A 12213-nucleotide genomic window follows, 5' to 3' on the forward strand; every position below is an offset into this window, starting at 1 on the left:
CGGCCCTGCATCCAAACATACCCACCCAGCGCGGAACGTAACATCTGCATGGCCTGAAGGTTCTACAGGGTCAAGCAGAAGGATTCACCCATAAAAAGGTGTACTCCGAGGGAGACTGCTCTACGAGGGTGCGAGCAATGACAAGGATCAGACCACCACAACGAATGGCACCGCCAGTGCGAAGATTTAAAATTCTATGGAATCTTTTGATGATTAAATCAGCAAAATGAGGGCGGTACAATCCGGTGACCATGCACCATAAGATAAAAAGCTCGACTTTGTCGGCTTTTGTAGTCTCAACCTGGGTGTAAATAATATTGCAAATAATTTTCAAAGCGATTTTTAGGACTGGATGGACAATGCTAGTTTGAACGGATTGAGATGAATCATAAAAGTCCAATCCGGTAATGGATTGCCCAAAATAATGCATGTCGAAAGCAGGGGTAGGCTGAGCTAGGTTGGTGGAGGGGGTATGAAAGAAACTACATAACTGGTCCACGTGAACATAATGAGGGGTGCTAAAATGAGAAAAGCAAAGTTTCCCTCATCGTTGACCTCACTCAATGTAGGTAGGAAGTCTCGGGTCAATAAAGGAAAACTACTAAAATCTGCACCTAAAAGACGCCCCCTGTCAATGTTGGCGAATTGTGCATGGATACCATCATAAATATGAAGTTCCCGCATCAATGTGTAAATGGGGGACTAGACCTGTGGTAGAATTTCTCGTTCCTGAAGCCACTAAAAACAGTCTACTACAGCCTGGGAGCCTAAATCTAAAGTCATATTGTTCACTTGGACGGTGTACAACTGGTCCAAGGTGTCAACATTCTGACATGAACGGGACGGTCTAGGAGGCATTTTCAAGTCAAAACTGGGACAGAGTAGGCACAATTTCTAGGTAGACAATATTCAAGCAAATATATAAATATTTCTAACTACTCCCAAATCGGATACGCAAGCCCGCTTAAATATATAACAAAAACAAAAATTCAATTTTAGAATGAATATACATGACTGCGCGCTGAGCAGCAGTATATTTTTCGTGTCTGAAATTTTTTTGATTTTTGAAATTCCGTCTGGATCAACCTCTTCTGAATTGCGTCGTGAGAAAACGTTTTAACTTTTCGTGGCCTGCAGATTGCTAACGGAGCGTAGATCTGAAAAAGAAACTCACAAAAATTCAAAATTTCAAATGAACAAAATGAGATTTTTGGAGAATATCAACCGTGAAAACATGATTTCATTACCGTAAATATGTTGTAGGAGTAAAACAGAAGAGATTGATACCTTATTTGCTTGATTTGGATGAAAAACGAGCGATTTGAGTGATTGTTGGTGGAATAAATAAAAAACTAGTGGAATCCAGAGAGAATTTTTGAATTTTGGTGGTTACAAATGAGGCCTGTGACTGATATTTATAGCAAAAACATTACCTGTGGCCGCAAAGGGAGGACCTACGATCGCAGGTTTTTAAAAAATGAACATTTGGCGTGTTTTTCAAGGTAGGCTAATGGTAAAATGAAAAATAATGATACATGCGATCACATGTTTATAACCTGTGATCACAGGTTTTAAGAAAAGTTGTTCAATCGATCATTTAACATTCAAAGATGTGGCAGATGTAATAAAACCAGTACATGCGATCACATGTATGAAACCTGCGATCGCAGGTTGTCCTAAAATTCTAGGTTTCGTTCTTTTAAGGGCCGATGGTATAATTGAGGTAAAAATGTGATACATGTGATCGCATAGGGCATACCTGCGATCTCATGGAGCCTTTTTTTTTGTCAAAAATTGTAGCAAAAAGACCTCGATGAGCTTCTGCGACCAAAAAAACATACCCTGCGATTGCATAGACTAGGTTTGCGATTACAGGTTCCACAAAAACTGCATTTTTCAATTTTTTTTCAAATTCTCTCTGTTCCTCCTTATTTTAAAAACACGATTCAGTTAAAAAGGGACGGCCTAAGTATTTAAAAACACATAAAAATTGAAAAGAAGTTGCAAAAAAATGAAGCGAAAACAAACGCCCAGGATGCCTGCCGATAAGCTGCCCGTTTTTATTGTCGTTGGCTCGACATTGTTACTTGGTTTCCTCAATTGTGGTAAGTCAAGACCTCGACTAGATACCAATTGTTAGTCCCAAAACCATAGATCCAAATCAGTAATTAGTGAAGTAATAAAAATCAAAATAGAGTGTATAAGAAGCAGAAGAGAAATAACATCAAGCATGCACACATCTATAGCTCATAAATGTCAAGTACACCTTGAAAGTACACATAGCTAAATCACTTTTCATTCGTCACTCACTTCTGACACACTGACACAAACTAAAAATATTTATACCACCGGTAGCAGCACACAAGAGTGCAGCCGCACTCGCGTGTACGGCCGCACACACAGTGTGCGGCCGCACACACAGGAACGGCAACACACACCCACAACCATGCTGACATGAAGTTGTCCAAAGCTCCTGGAGAATGAAGACCTGAGTTCATGCTAGCCACAAACTAAGGGTAACGCTCTAAAAATTCCAACCAATTTAAACTTTTCAAAAACAACCCAATTTCATTAAGTTATTACGAAAAGGTTTTCAATACATTTATTATCAGAGTATTCCTAGAACAATATCATAAAACATAAACATGAGGAGCGGTACGATCACGCCTTTGCCTTGCCGCAGACTCCTGAAGTACCTAAAACATTAAACCAAAACTGTAAGCCCGAAAGCTTAGTGAGATACCCCCAAAATACCAACCACAATACCATACATATATCATATCATAAACAAAACAGAACAACCATGCACTTCGGGCCTGCTGTGTGACTGGTCCGGCGCACCGGGCCTACAGTCCACCTGGTCCACCCTCCGAGTCTAGCCATATACATCGAGTCTACAGTGTGATTGGTCCGCCCGCACCGGGCCTTCAATCCATCTGGTCCACTCTCTGAGTCTACAGTATGACTGGTCCGCCAGCACCGGGCCTTCAGTCAGCCTGGACCACTCTCCAAGCCTCGGCACGTCTGGTCCGCCCGCTTGGGGCCTACAACCTATCTAGACCGCTCGCTGGGCCTTCGGGACAACCGGTCCGCCCTAGGTATGTTGGCCTACAGCACAAAGCAGGACCCGCCTCAACCCAACCCCAGTCAAACAACCATGTGCACATAAACATATAATCATATAACAATTCACAACAAATCAACCAATCTCGCAGATCACATACATAGCACATCCCTACCTGGATACCGACCTAATCGATCACTAGCATGACATCATCCTATAAACCAGTGTACCGACCCTAACCAGGTCTCTATCATATACATCCTAACTACCAGGATGCCAACATAACAAAGCAATAACATAACAAATAACTACCCGGATTTCCATCTGATAAAGGGCCGGCCTTGGTGCCTTAGACCCTGTCGATATAGTGAGAATAACTCACCTTGCAACTGCCGAAACTCTATACTAAATAAGCAGATGCCCGAACCACCGTCTCACCAAGAAAAATCCCGAACCATCCAAAGCAGCAAAATAACCATTAGCCCAAGCACAATATCCTTCCAAGGGTAATTTGATCAATTTACCCTTAACTCAATCTGGTCCATGACTAAGGCCCACAATCAAACTATGAAAGGCCCAACACTAGGTAAGCTCTCAAGCCCACTAATGGCCAAAAGACCAAAAGTCCGAAGCAAAGCCCAATATTGACCCAATTTACTAAATTGGGCCCACCTCACCAAATGGGCCTAGATCCAAGGTCCATAATAATTAGTGAGTCCAAATTACTCCATCCATAATGTCCAGTCACGGCCCAAGCTCTATTAGCCCAATAACAACCCAATCTCTTAAGGCCCAAAATGAAAACTCAACAGAGGGAGTACGCTGGGCGTACCCTTCTTGGTACGCTAGGCGTACAACGATGCTCGCGGATTGGAATCGGGACACAGGCCCACTACACTGAGCGTACTCCCATTTACGCGGGGCGTAACCTCGCTGAACTACAACTCCACATAAGATCTTAATGGCTTAATCTCTTAAGCCCAAACTTCAGATCCATAGACCAAATATGCCTAGGATTCATAAAGTCTCGAACTTTATTACTTGGGATGTCCATAAGGCTCCTTACCAAGGTCTTAATCCATTAAGACCTACCTATATCACATATGAGACAACCAAAGCCCTTGGGACCTCATTTTTCTTACTCAAGACCTCTCCTAAGGTCTGAAAGGACAGCTAATCTCGACCAACTCGAATCATGCATCAAGATGAGGTTTTTGGGACAAGAATGGTGTCAAAACTTCACAACACATAGATCTATACAATAAGATTGTCAAGCCAGAGACTTTTTACCTCAAAAGGGCTCCAGAAGATGATGCCTCTCCAGATCTACGAGCTCCAGCCACCCCCTCCTTCTTTGACAACTTCCTCTTTATTCTTCTTGGCTCTCTTTTGCTAAAACAAGTTTTCCAAAGTCAAACACACCCAACAATGGAGGTGGGACGGCTATCTAGGGTTTTCTGAGGGTAAGAGAGTGTTTATGGAGGCTAGGGTTGGAACCATAATGTTTCTTATATAGTGGATGGCCCTAAATTTAGGGTTCCAGGATGATAGACGTACGTTGGGCGTATATACAGTACGCTGGGCGTACGTCGAGAGACCTCTACGTTCATTTTCTCCATTACGCTGGGCGTACATCCAGCTTACGCTCGGCGTACCCAGCCAAACACGTGGATGCATGTCTGGCATGCATGGGACCCCTTTGCTAAACTTCCCCCTTAGGGACCATTGTTGACACACCCCGACCCGAAAACCCTTTTCGAATAAAACCCAATACCCATAAAAGACCAAAACGCCCTTAGTCTTGATCTCGGGAACCTATAAATAGATATTTAAGAACGGGGTGTTACAGACTACCTCCACTTCTTCATTTGTAACTTGAAACCCTTCGTAAAATGGTTTGAGACGATGACCATTTACCTTAAAAATCTTTCCTGTTTGTTCACTCTTAATATCGATAGCACCATGATCAAACACGTTAGTAACAACAAAAGATGTCACCCAACGAGACCTCAATTTGCCGAAAATAAGTTTGAAACGAGAGTGATATAAGAGTACCTTTTGACCGGTAGTGAATACCTTTTGGGAGATTATCTTATCGTGAAACGCTTTCGACTTCTCCTTATAGATTGCTGCGTTCTCGTAAGCATCATTCTGGATTTCTTCTAACTCTTGAATATCCAATCTTCTTTTCTTACCAGCGTCATCCATAGTCATGTTCAACTTTTTGACAGCCCAATATGCTCGATGCACTAATTCAATCGGTAATCAACAAGGTTTGCCAAAAACAATTCTATATGGTGACATACCGATAGAAGTTATGTATGTTGTCTGGTGAGCCCATAACACATCATCCAATCGAATACGCCAATCTTTCTTGACTGGATTGATGGTTTTCTCTATAATTCCCTTAATCTGTTTGTTTGAAGCTTCAGCTTGCCCGTTGGTTTGCGGGTGATATGGTGTGGATACCCGATGTATGACACCATATTTCTTGAGGACTGCTTCGAGGGTGTGGCTACAAAAATGCGTACCCCGATCACTAATAATGGCTTTTGGTGTCCCAAACCTAGCAAAGATATTTGTCTTAACAAAATCAACTACAACCTTGTCATCATCTGTTCGTGTAGCTTTTGCCTCAACCCATTTGGACACGTAATCCACAACAAGTAATATGTACATAAATCCGAAAGATGGCAGAAATGGACCCATGAAATCTATACCCTAAACGTCAAAGATTTCACATACTAAACCTGGAGTAAGTGGCATCTGATTATGAGATGTCAAAGACCCAGTCATTTGGCACCTTTCACAAGTTTTGCAAAATAGAAAAGAGTCACGAAAATATGAGGCCAATAAAGACCGTTGTCTAAGACCTTGCATGCCGTACGTTGTGGACCATAATGCCCTCCACAAGCTTCTGAATGGCATAAATTTAGAATTGACTTGACTTCATCTTGGGGCACACATCTTCTAATCACCCGATCAACACAATGTTTCCATAAATACGGCTCGTCGCAGACATATATTTTCGCCTCCTTCTTTATTTTATCTTCCTACGCTTGGGTAAGATCTGAAGGGAGTTCTCTGGAGACCAAGTAGTTTACTATATCAGGAAACCGAGGGTTCTGAACATCGAATAGATGCTCGTCAGGAAATGTTTCACGGATCGGTGTCGGGTATTCAGGTGGAGTGAATCGGCTCAATTGATCAGCTACCAAAATTTCTCTCCCGCTTTTTTTCCCTGATCTCTATATAAAATTCTCGTAGTAGCAAAATCCATCTAATCAACCTTGGCTTTGAGTCTTTTTTAGCAAGAAGGTACCGAATAGCTGCATGATCAGAAAAGATTATAACTTTCGTGCCCAACAAATATTGTCGGAATTTTTCCAATGCAAAAACAATTGACAGCAACTCTTTTTCTGTGGTGGAGTAATTTGCTTGGGAGTTGTCCAAAGTTTTTGATGCATAATATATAACGTGGGGAACCCGATCTTTTCTCTGTCCCAAAACAACTCCAACAGTAGTGTTACTGGCGTCACACATTATCTCGAATGGTAAACTACAATCTGGGGGCCGAATGATGGGGGGCAGAAGTAAGAAGATTTTTCAGCACATCATAAGCCTTCTTGCAATCTTCATTGAGGTCAAATTCAACATCTTTTTGCAGTAAGTGGCACATAGGAACTGATATCTTTGAAAAATCCTTTTTAAACCTCCTGTAAAACCCTGCATGACCAAGAAAGGAACGCACTTACCGAACATTCTTTGGGTAGGGTAAGCTTTTTATAACATCTATTTTTGCTTTATCGACTTCCAAACCTCTTTTTGAAACAATATGTCCAAGAATCAGACCTTGGTCAACCATAAAGTGACATTTTTCAAAATTTAAAACCATGCGTGTTTCAATACATCTTTGTCAACTTTTTGTGAGGTTTTTCAAACAAATATCAAAGCAGTCTCCATAGACGGTAAAATCATCCATGAAGACTTCTATGGTATTTTCGACATACTCAGAAAAGATACTAACCATACACCTTTGAAAGGTAGCGGGTGCGTTGCAGAGTTCAAAGGGCATACGTCTATACACGAATGTCCCGAAAGGGCAGGAGAAAGTTTTTTTTTCTTGGTTTTCTAGAGCAACTGGAATCTGATGGAAACCTGAAAATCCATCCAAGCAGCAGTAGTGAGATTTTCCAGTAAGCCTTTCTAGCATCTGATCTATGAATGGGAGAGGAAAATGATCTTTCTGGGTGGCCGCGTTTATTTTCTGTAATCAATACAAACGCACCATCCGTTCTAAACCCGAGTTGGAACCAGCTCTCCTTCTTTGTTTTCTACCACTGTCACTCCAACCTTCTTTGATACGACTTGAATTGGGTTGACCCATTTGCTGTCAGAAATTGGGTATATCATCTCAGCATCCAATAACTTCATAACTTCTTTTTTTACCACCTCCATCATTGGTGGGTTTAATCTACACTGGGCTTCCCACATTCACTTATAATCTTCTTCCATCAAAATTTTATGCATGCAGAGAGATGGATTGAGTCCTTTAATGTCTGCAATAGTCCACCCAATTGCACTTTTATACTCCTTCAAAGTTCTGATCATCTCTAGTTCTTCTTTTTGTGACAACTTGTTGGATATGATAACTGGTAATGTTTCTTTTTCTCCAAGATATGCATATTTATGGTGTTCTGGAAGTGTCTTCAGCTCCAAGATAGGAGCTTTCACTACAGAAGGAAAAAGCTTGGAGTTAGAAATTGGTAATTTAAGAGTTTGGGTACCATACCTCAACTTTCTCTACTGGTCCATATGAGCTGCCATCTCTTGAACTTCTCGATCAACCACATAATTTTCTGATATAACATGATCTGCATTAATAGATAAATTTCTGTGGAGCACTAGTGCTAGTGACCCACGGTTAGCAATCTCAAAATATTCTGCAGATCATGGTTCAATTACATCAATAAAATTGAGGGCTGAAACATCATCAGGATAACGCATGTCATCATAAATATTGAAGTTGATAACTTCACCATCAAATTCCATTGACAAGGTACCATCATAAACATCTATTTTGGTTCTGGCAGTTTTTAAAAATGGTGTCCCCAAAAGAATGGAACCTAAATTTGGTGAGTCGTCATCTCCCATATCCAAAACATAGAAATTAGTTGGGAATATTAGTTCCTTCACTTGAACCAAAACGTCTTCCAGCACACCTTTTAGGTGCACCAGAGAACGATCAGCTAACTGAATGATGACTCCTGTTCTTTTTAAAGGCCCTACCCCGATAGTTTTAAAAAGTGAATATGGCAATACATTTATAGAAGGTCCTAAGTCCAACATAGCTCGTGAAACTGAAAGGTTCCCCAACTTGAAAGGAACAGTAAATAATCCTGGATCCTTACACTTTGGGGGTAGCCTTTTTTGTAAAACAACTGAAACATTTCCGCTTACTTTAACTGTTTTGTTTCCTTTTAATTTTCTTTCTGAAGTACATAAATCTTTTAAAGATTTAGCATATCGGGGTAGTTGTTTAATTGCATCAAGAAGGGGAATATTTACCTCAACCTTTCTGAAGAAATCCATAATGTCTTTGCCTTCCTTCTCTTTTCCCGTGTTTTTCAGTCTTGAGGGAAAATGAGGAGGGGTAATTTTCACTTCAGCTTGAGCAGATCCATTTTTTTCTGCACCTCTTCAGTTGCCTCAGATTCTTGCTCAACCACGATCTCTTCTTCCTCCTCTTCTTGCTGATCTGGTCCTTTGTAGTTTTTACCACTTCTGAGGGTGACAGCACAAGCATTGTGCTTTGGGTTCTTCTCAGTTTGAGATGGGAATTTTCCTTGGGTTTGTGCTTCTAGTTTGCTCATGGAGTTCGTGAGCTGTGATACATGCTGCTCCAGATTTTTCATGCTAGAATTTTTTTCATTCTGGAAGGCTTGGGTACTGGTAGCAATACTTTTAACTATGTCTTCCAAAGACATGTTGGAACTGCTAGCTTGTGACTGAACATGTGGTTGCTGAAAGTTGCTTTGGTGTTGATTTTGCTGAAAAGGTTGTTGGAACCCAGGTGGAGCTTGGTATTGGTTTCTTTGCTGAAAGTTCTATTGAGGTCTTGGCTGGAAATTATTATTTTGAGGCCCTCCCCAAGCTTGGTTGTTGCGATGTTGATAAAATGGCCTTTGCTGAAATCCTCCTATAGCTTGAACAGATTCATTATCTTCTTGAAGTAGTGGGCACATATCAGTTGGGTGCCCGGTTTTTAAGTGGATCCCGCAAGGTTTGGCCTTTGGCTCAATACCTTTTTCTTTTGTCAACAAAAGGACAACTTTAGTCAATTCTGAGATCTGGGATTCCAAGTGCGCGTTTCTCATCTCATTGACTCCTCTTGGATGGTCTGGGTACCATTCTTCCTCAATTGCTGAATGTTTTGATTCATTAGCCAACTTCTTTATTAATGCTCTGATCTCTGTTGGTGTCATGTCTGAAAGTGACCCTCCACTAGATGCATTTATGAGTCGCCTCTCCATAGGTATCAATCCTTCATAGAAACACTGATATAATTGATAATCACTAATGCCAAGTTTTGGGCATCAGACTAACAACTTCTTGAATCGCTCCCAATAAGTGTGGAGAGTTTCTCTTTTGCCTTGCTTTACACCTAGAATTTCTCTGCGTAGATTTGACACTTTCGTCTCGGGAAAATAGTTTTCTAAAACGAGTTTGGCGAGTTCATTCTAACTTGTTATTGAACCAGATGGGAGGTCATATAGCCACTCCTTTGCTGCATCTTGAACTAAGAAGGGGAATGCCCTTAATTTGATATGGTCTTCAGTAACTGTATGGGGCTTCATTCCAGCACAGACGACATGGAATTCCTTGAGAATTTTATGAGGATCTTTGTTCTCAAGGTGTCGGAAAGGGGGCAGAAAATGGATTAAACCAGATTTGAGGTCAAATTTTTGAGCCTCTGGAAAGGTGATATACAAGGGCTGCTGGGTAACCTCCTATGTTGCCCACTCGCGGAGAGTTTTTTCAGCTTCGTCTCCGTTTTCGCTCATGGTGAATTCTGTTTCAGTTTCAGTTTCAGAAGAGTCTGTGAGTTCGGGTTTGTCTGAAGATGATGTGGAGTAGGTTTTGAACGAGATGTTAATTGGCGAGGTAGGTGGTGCTTTTGGAAAAGGTTGAAATGAGGCTTCAGGTTCGTACCACAAGGGAGTGCCTTGTGGTGTGGGTGAGGTTAAGGTTCCTGCTTGTTGCTTCCGAAGTTTTGCCTCCTTCTTTAGCTTCCCTGCAGTCTTCTCAATCCCTGGATCAAAAATAAGATCACCTGTACGTGAAGATCTTGGCATAAAACTATTAGTGTTTTACCGTGTCCCCGACAACAACACCAATTTGTTAAGACCGTTGTCATACACGATTTAAACAAATAAAAAATATAAATTAACTGCTCTATGGCACTAACAGGTAGTACAGGTAAGCATGGTCGAATCCTCAGGGACACGTCCTAAAGTTTATACCTCTTTGCGTAAGGCATGAATTGATTCTTGATAAATGGATAAAACATAAAATAGGGGGTTTATTTATGGAAATTGAACTAATAGAAATCGAAAATGACAAAAGAATAACTAAATTTAAATTGGTGAAAATTCAAATAAGTGAAAGCAATTCCAGTTTCGCGATGACACCCCTGATCATATAATTAACCTTCAACACAATATTTGACTATGCACTTGTTCAAATTGGTACTACAGTTCATTAACAAGCTCTAATGACCACTATTACAAAAAATATTTAATCAAAATGAGTTATTTGAATTAAACCTAACATTTTACTAAATTAACCAAACAAGCTCTTGATTAACAAAGAAAAGTTGCATTAAACACAATGTAATTCCCAGTAAAGTTCAATACCTCTCATAAGCACGGAGGCGTTAAAACTTGTTTGATCCGTTCATATTAGAGTTAACCCTAAACTCAGAATTAATATAATACTTGTCACTTTTTACTTATTAATCTAGACAATTACAGATCTAAACAATTAGATGACTATATTGATTCACAAACCATTTAAGTGGCCAACAAAAATTGAAATCAAAATCAAACACTCAATTTAACACAGAATTGATCAAACTAAACAGTAATCATAGTCAAACATAGTGCCTAATGATTAATCACACGAAAAGGTTATGTCTTGCGAAACTGAAATTCGAGTTTTTAGCTTGACATGGCTAAAAACGGATTACAAACAGTAGAAAATAGAGTCTAAACGATAAATCTCTCTAGACTATGAATAGAAATTGAATCGTCTCCTTTAGATCTGGGTTCTTCACTTGAAACCCTCTAAAAATCGCCTTAGAATAACTAGTAATCGTCAATTAGGGTTACTAAATGAGTATGGGGTTGTATTTATACGTCTAGCTGTCAAATCGCCGTACATGCGGTCGCATAAGGGTATAAATGCGATCGCATGTATCACCAAAACATGTCACGAGCTTTTTTAATGAAGTACGTTGCCATTTTGATGCATTTTGACCAACCTTTGATCGCAGGTTCCAAGGCTGCGATCGCATGTATCTCTTTTTCTAGTCTTATGAATTATTTTGGCACGAATAAGCCACAAAGCGGACCTATGACCAAACCTGCGATCGCAAAGGCATACCTAGGATCGCATGTTCCAATTTTCAGCTCTTTTGATCGTCGTTCCTCCTTCCAAGCACCCCACATCCTTCTTCGGTTTAAACTCCAGTTAAGCTCCAAAGCATACAATAACGCATCCCGAACTAGCACAATCATCCATCCGCTCCAATTACCCTGAAAAGTCATAACAAAAGCGATCGGTACGGGCATTCTACAAATTAATCACGAAACATGAAATACATAAGAATAATCGGGAGATAGTTAGATTTTTATAAAAAAATACATAGGAAATTGTGCTAAAAGATGCATATAAAATGCATCTAACACCAACCCCTTATGCCCAAAATAAGATTTAGCCTAAAACGCCCACAGCGAGGTTACGTGACGCGTACCCCCCTTGGTACGCTCAGCGTACACACAAAATCTGATCGGGGACACCAACCCAGTACGTGGGGTGTACTAGGATTACGCTCGGCGTACGTCTAATATGGCTTTTTATAATCTCTT

General features: G+C 40.5%; 1 protein-coding gene across 1 annotated transcript; it reads right to left on the reverse strand.

Moving 5' to 3' along the window:
- Positions 1-8014: 8014 nt before the first annotated feature.
- On the reverse strand, positions 8015-8656 carry LOC145089544 (uncharacterized). Its single transcript, XM_079027967.1, has one exon. The coding sequence runs from the start codon at positions 8654-8656 to the stop codon at positions 8015-8017; it is 642 nt and encodes a 213-aa protein (XP_078884093.1).
- Between the last annotated feature and the right edge of the window lie 3557 nt (positions 8657-12213).

This window comes from Lactuca serriola, chromosome 2 (genome assembly GCF_051521515.1).
Source record: "Lactuca serriola cultivar US96UC23 chromosome 2, Lser_US96UC23_V15, whole genome shotgun sequence".
NCBI classification, from domain to species: domain Eukaryota; kingdom Viridiplantae; phylum Streptophyta; class Magnoliopsida; order Asterales; family Asteraceae; genus Lactuca; species Lactuca serriola.

Bases quoted from the DNA above. Each gene is read 5' to 3' on its own strand.
- LOC145089544 (XM_079027967.1), bottom strand. From the start codon at position 8,656: ATGGATTTCTTCAGAAAGGTTGAGGTAAATATTCCCCTTCTTGATGCA.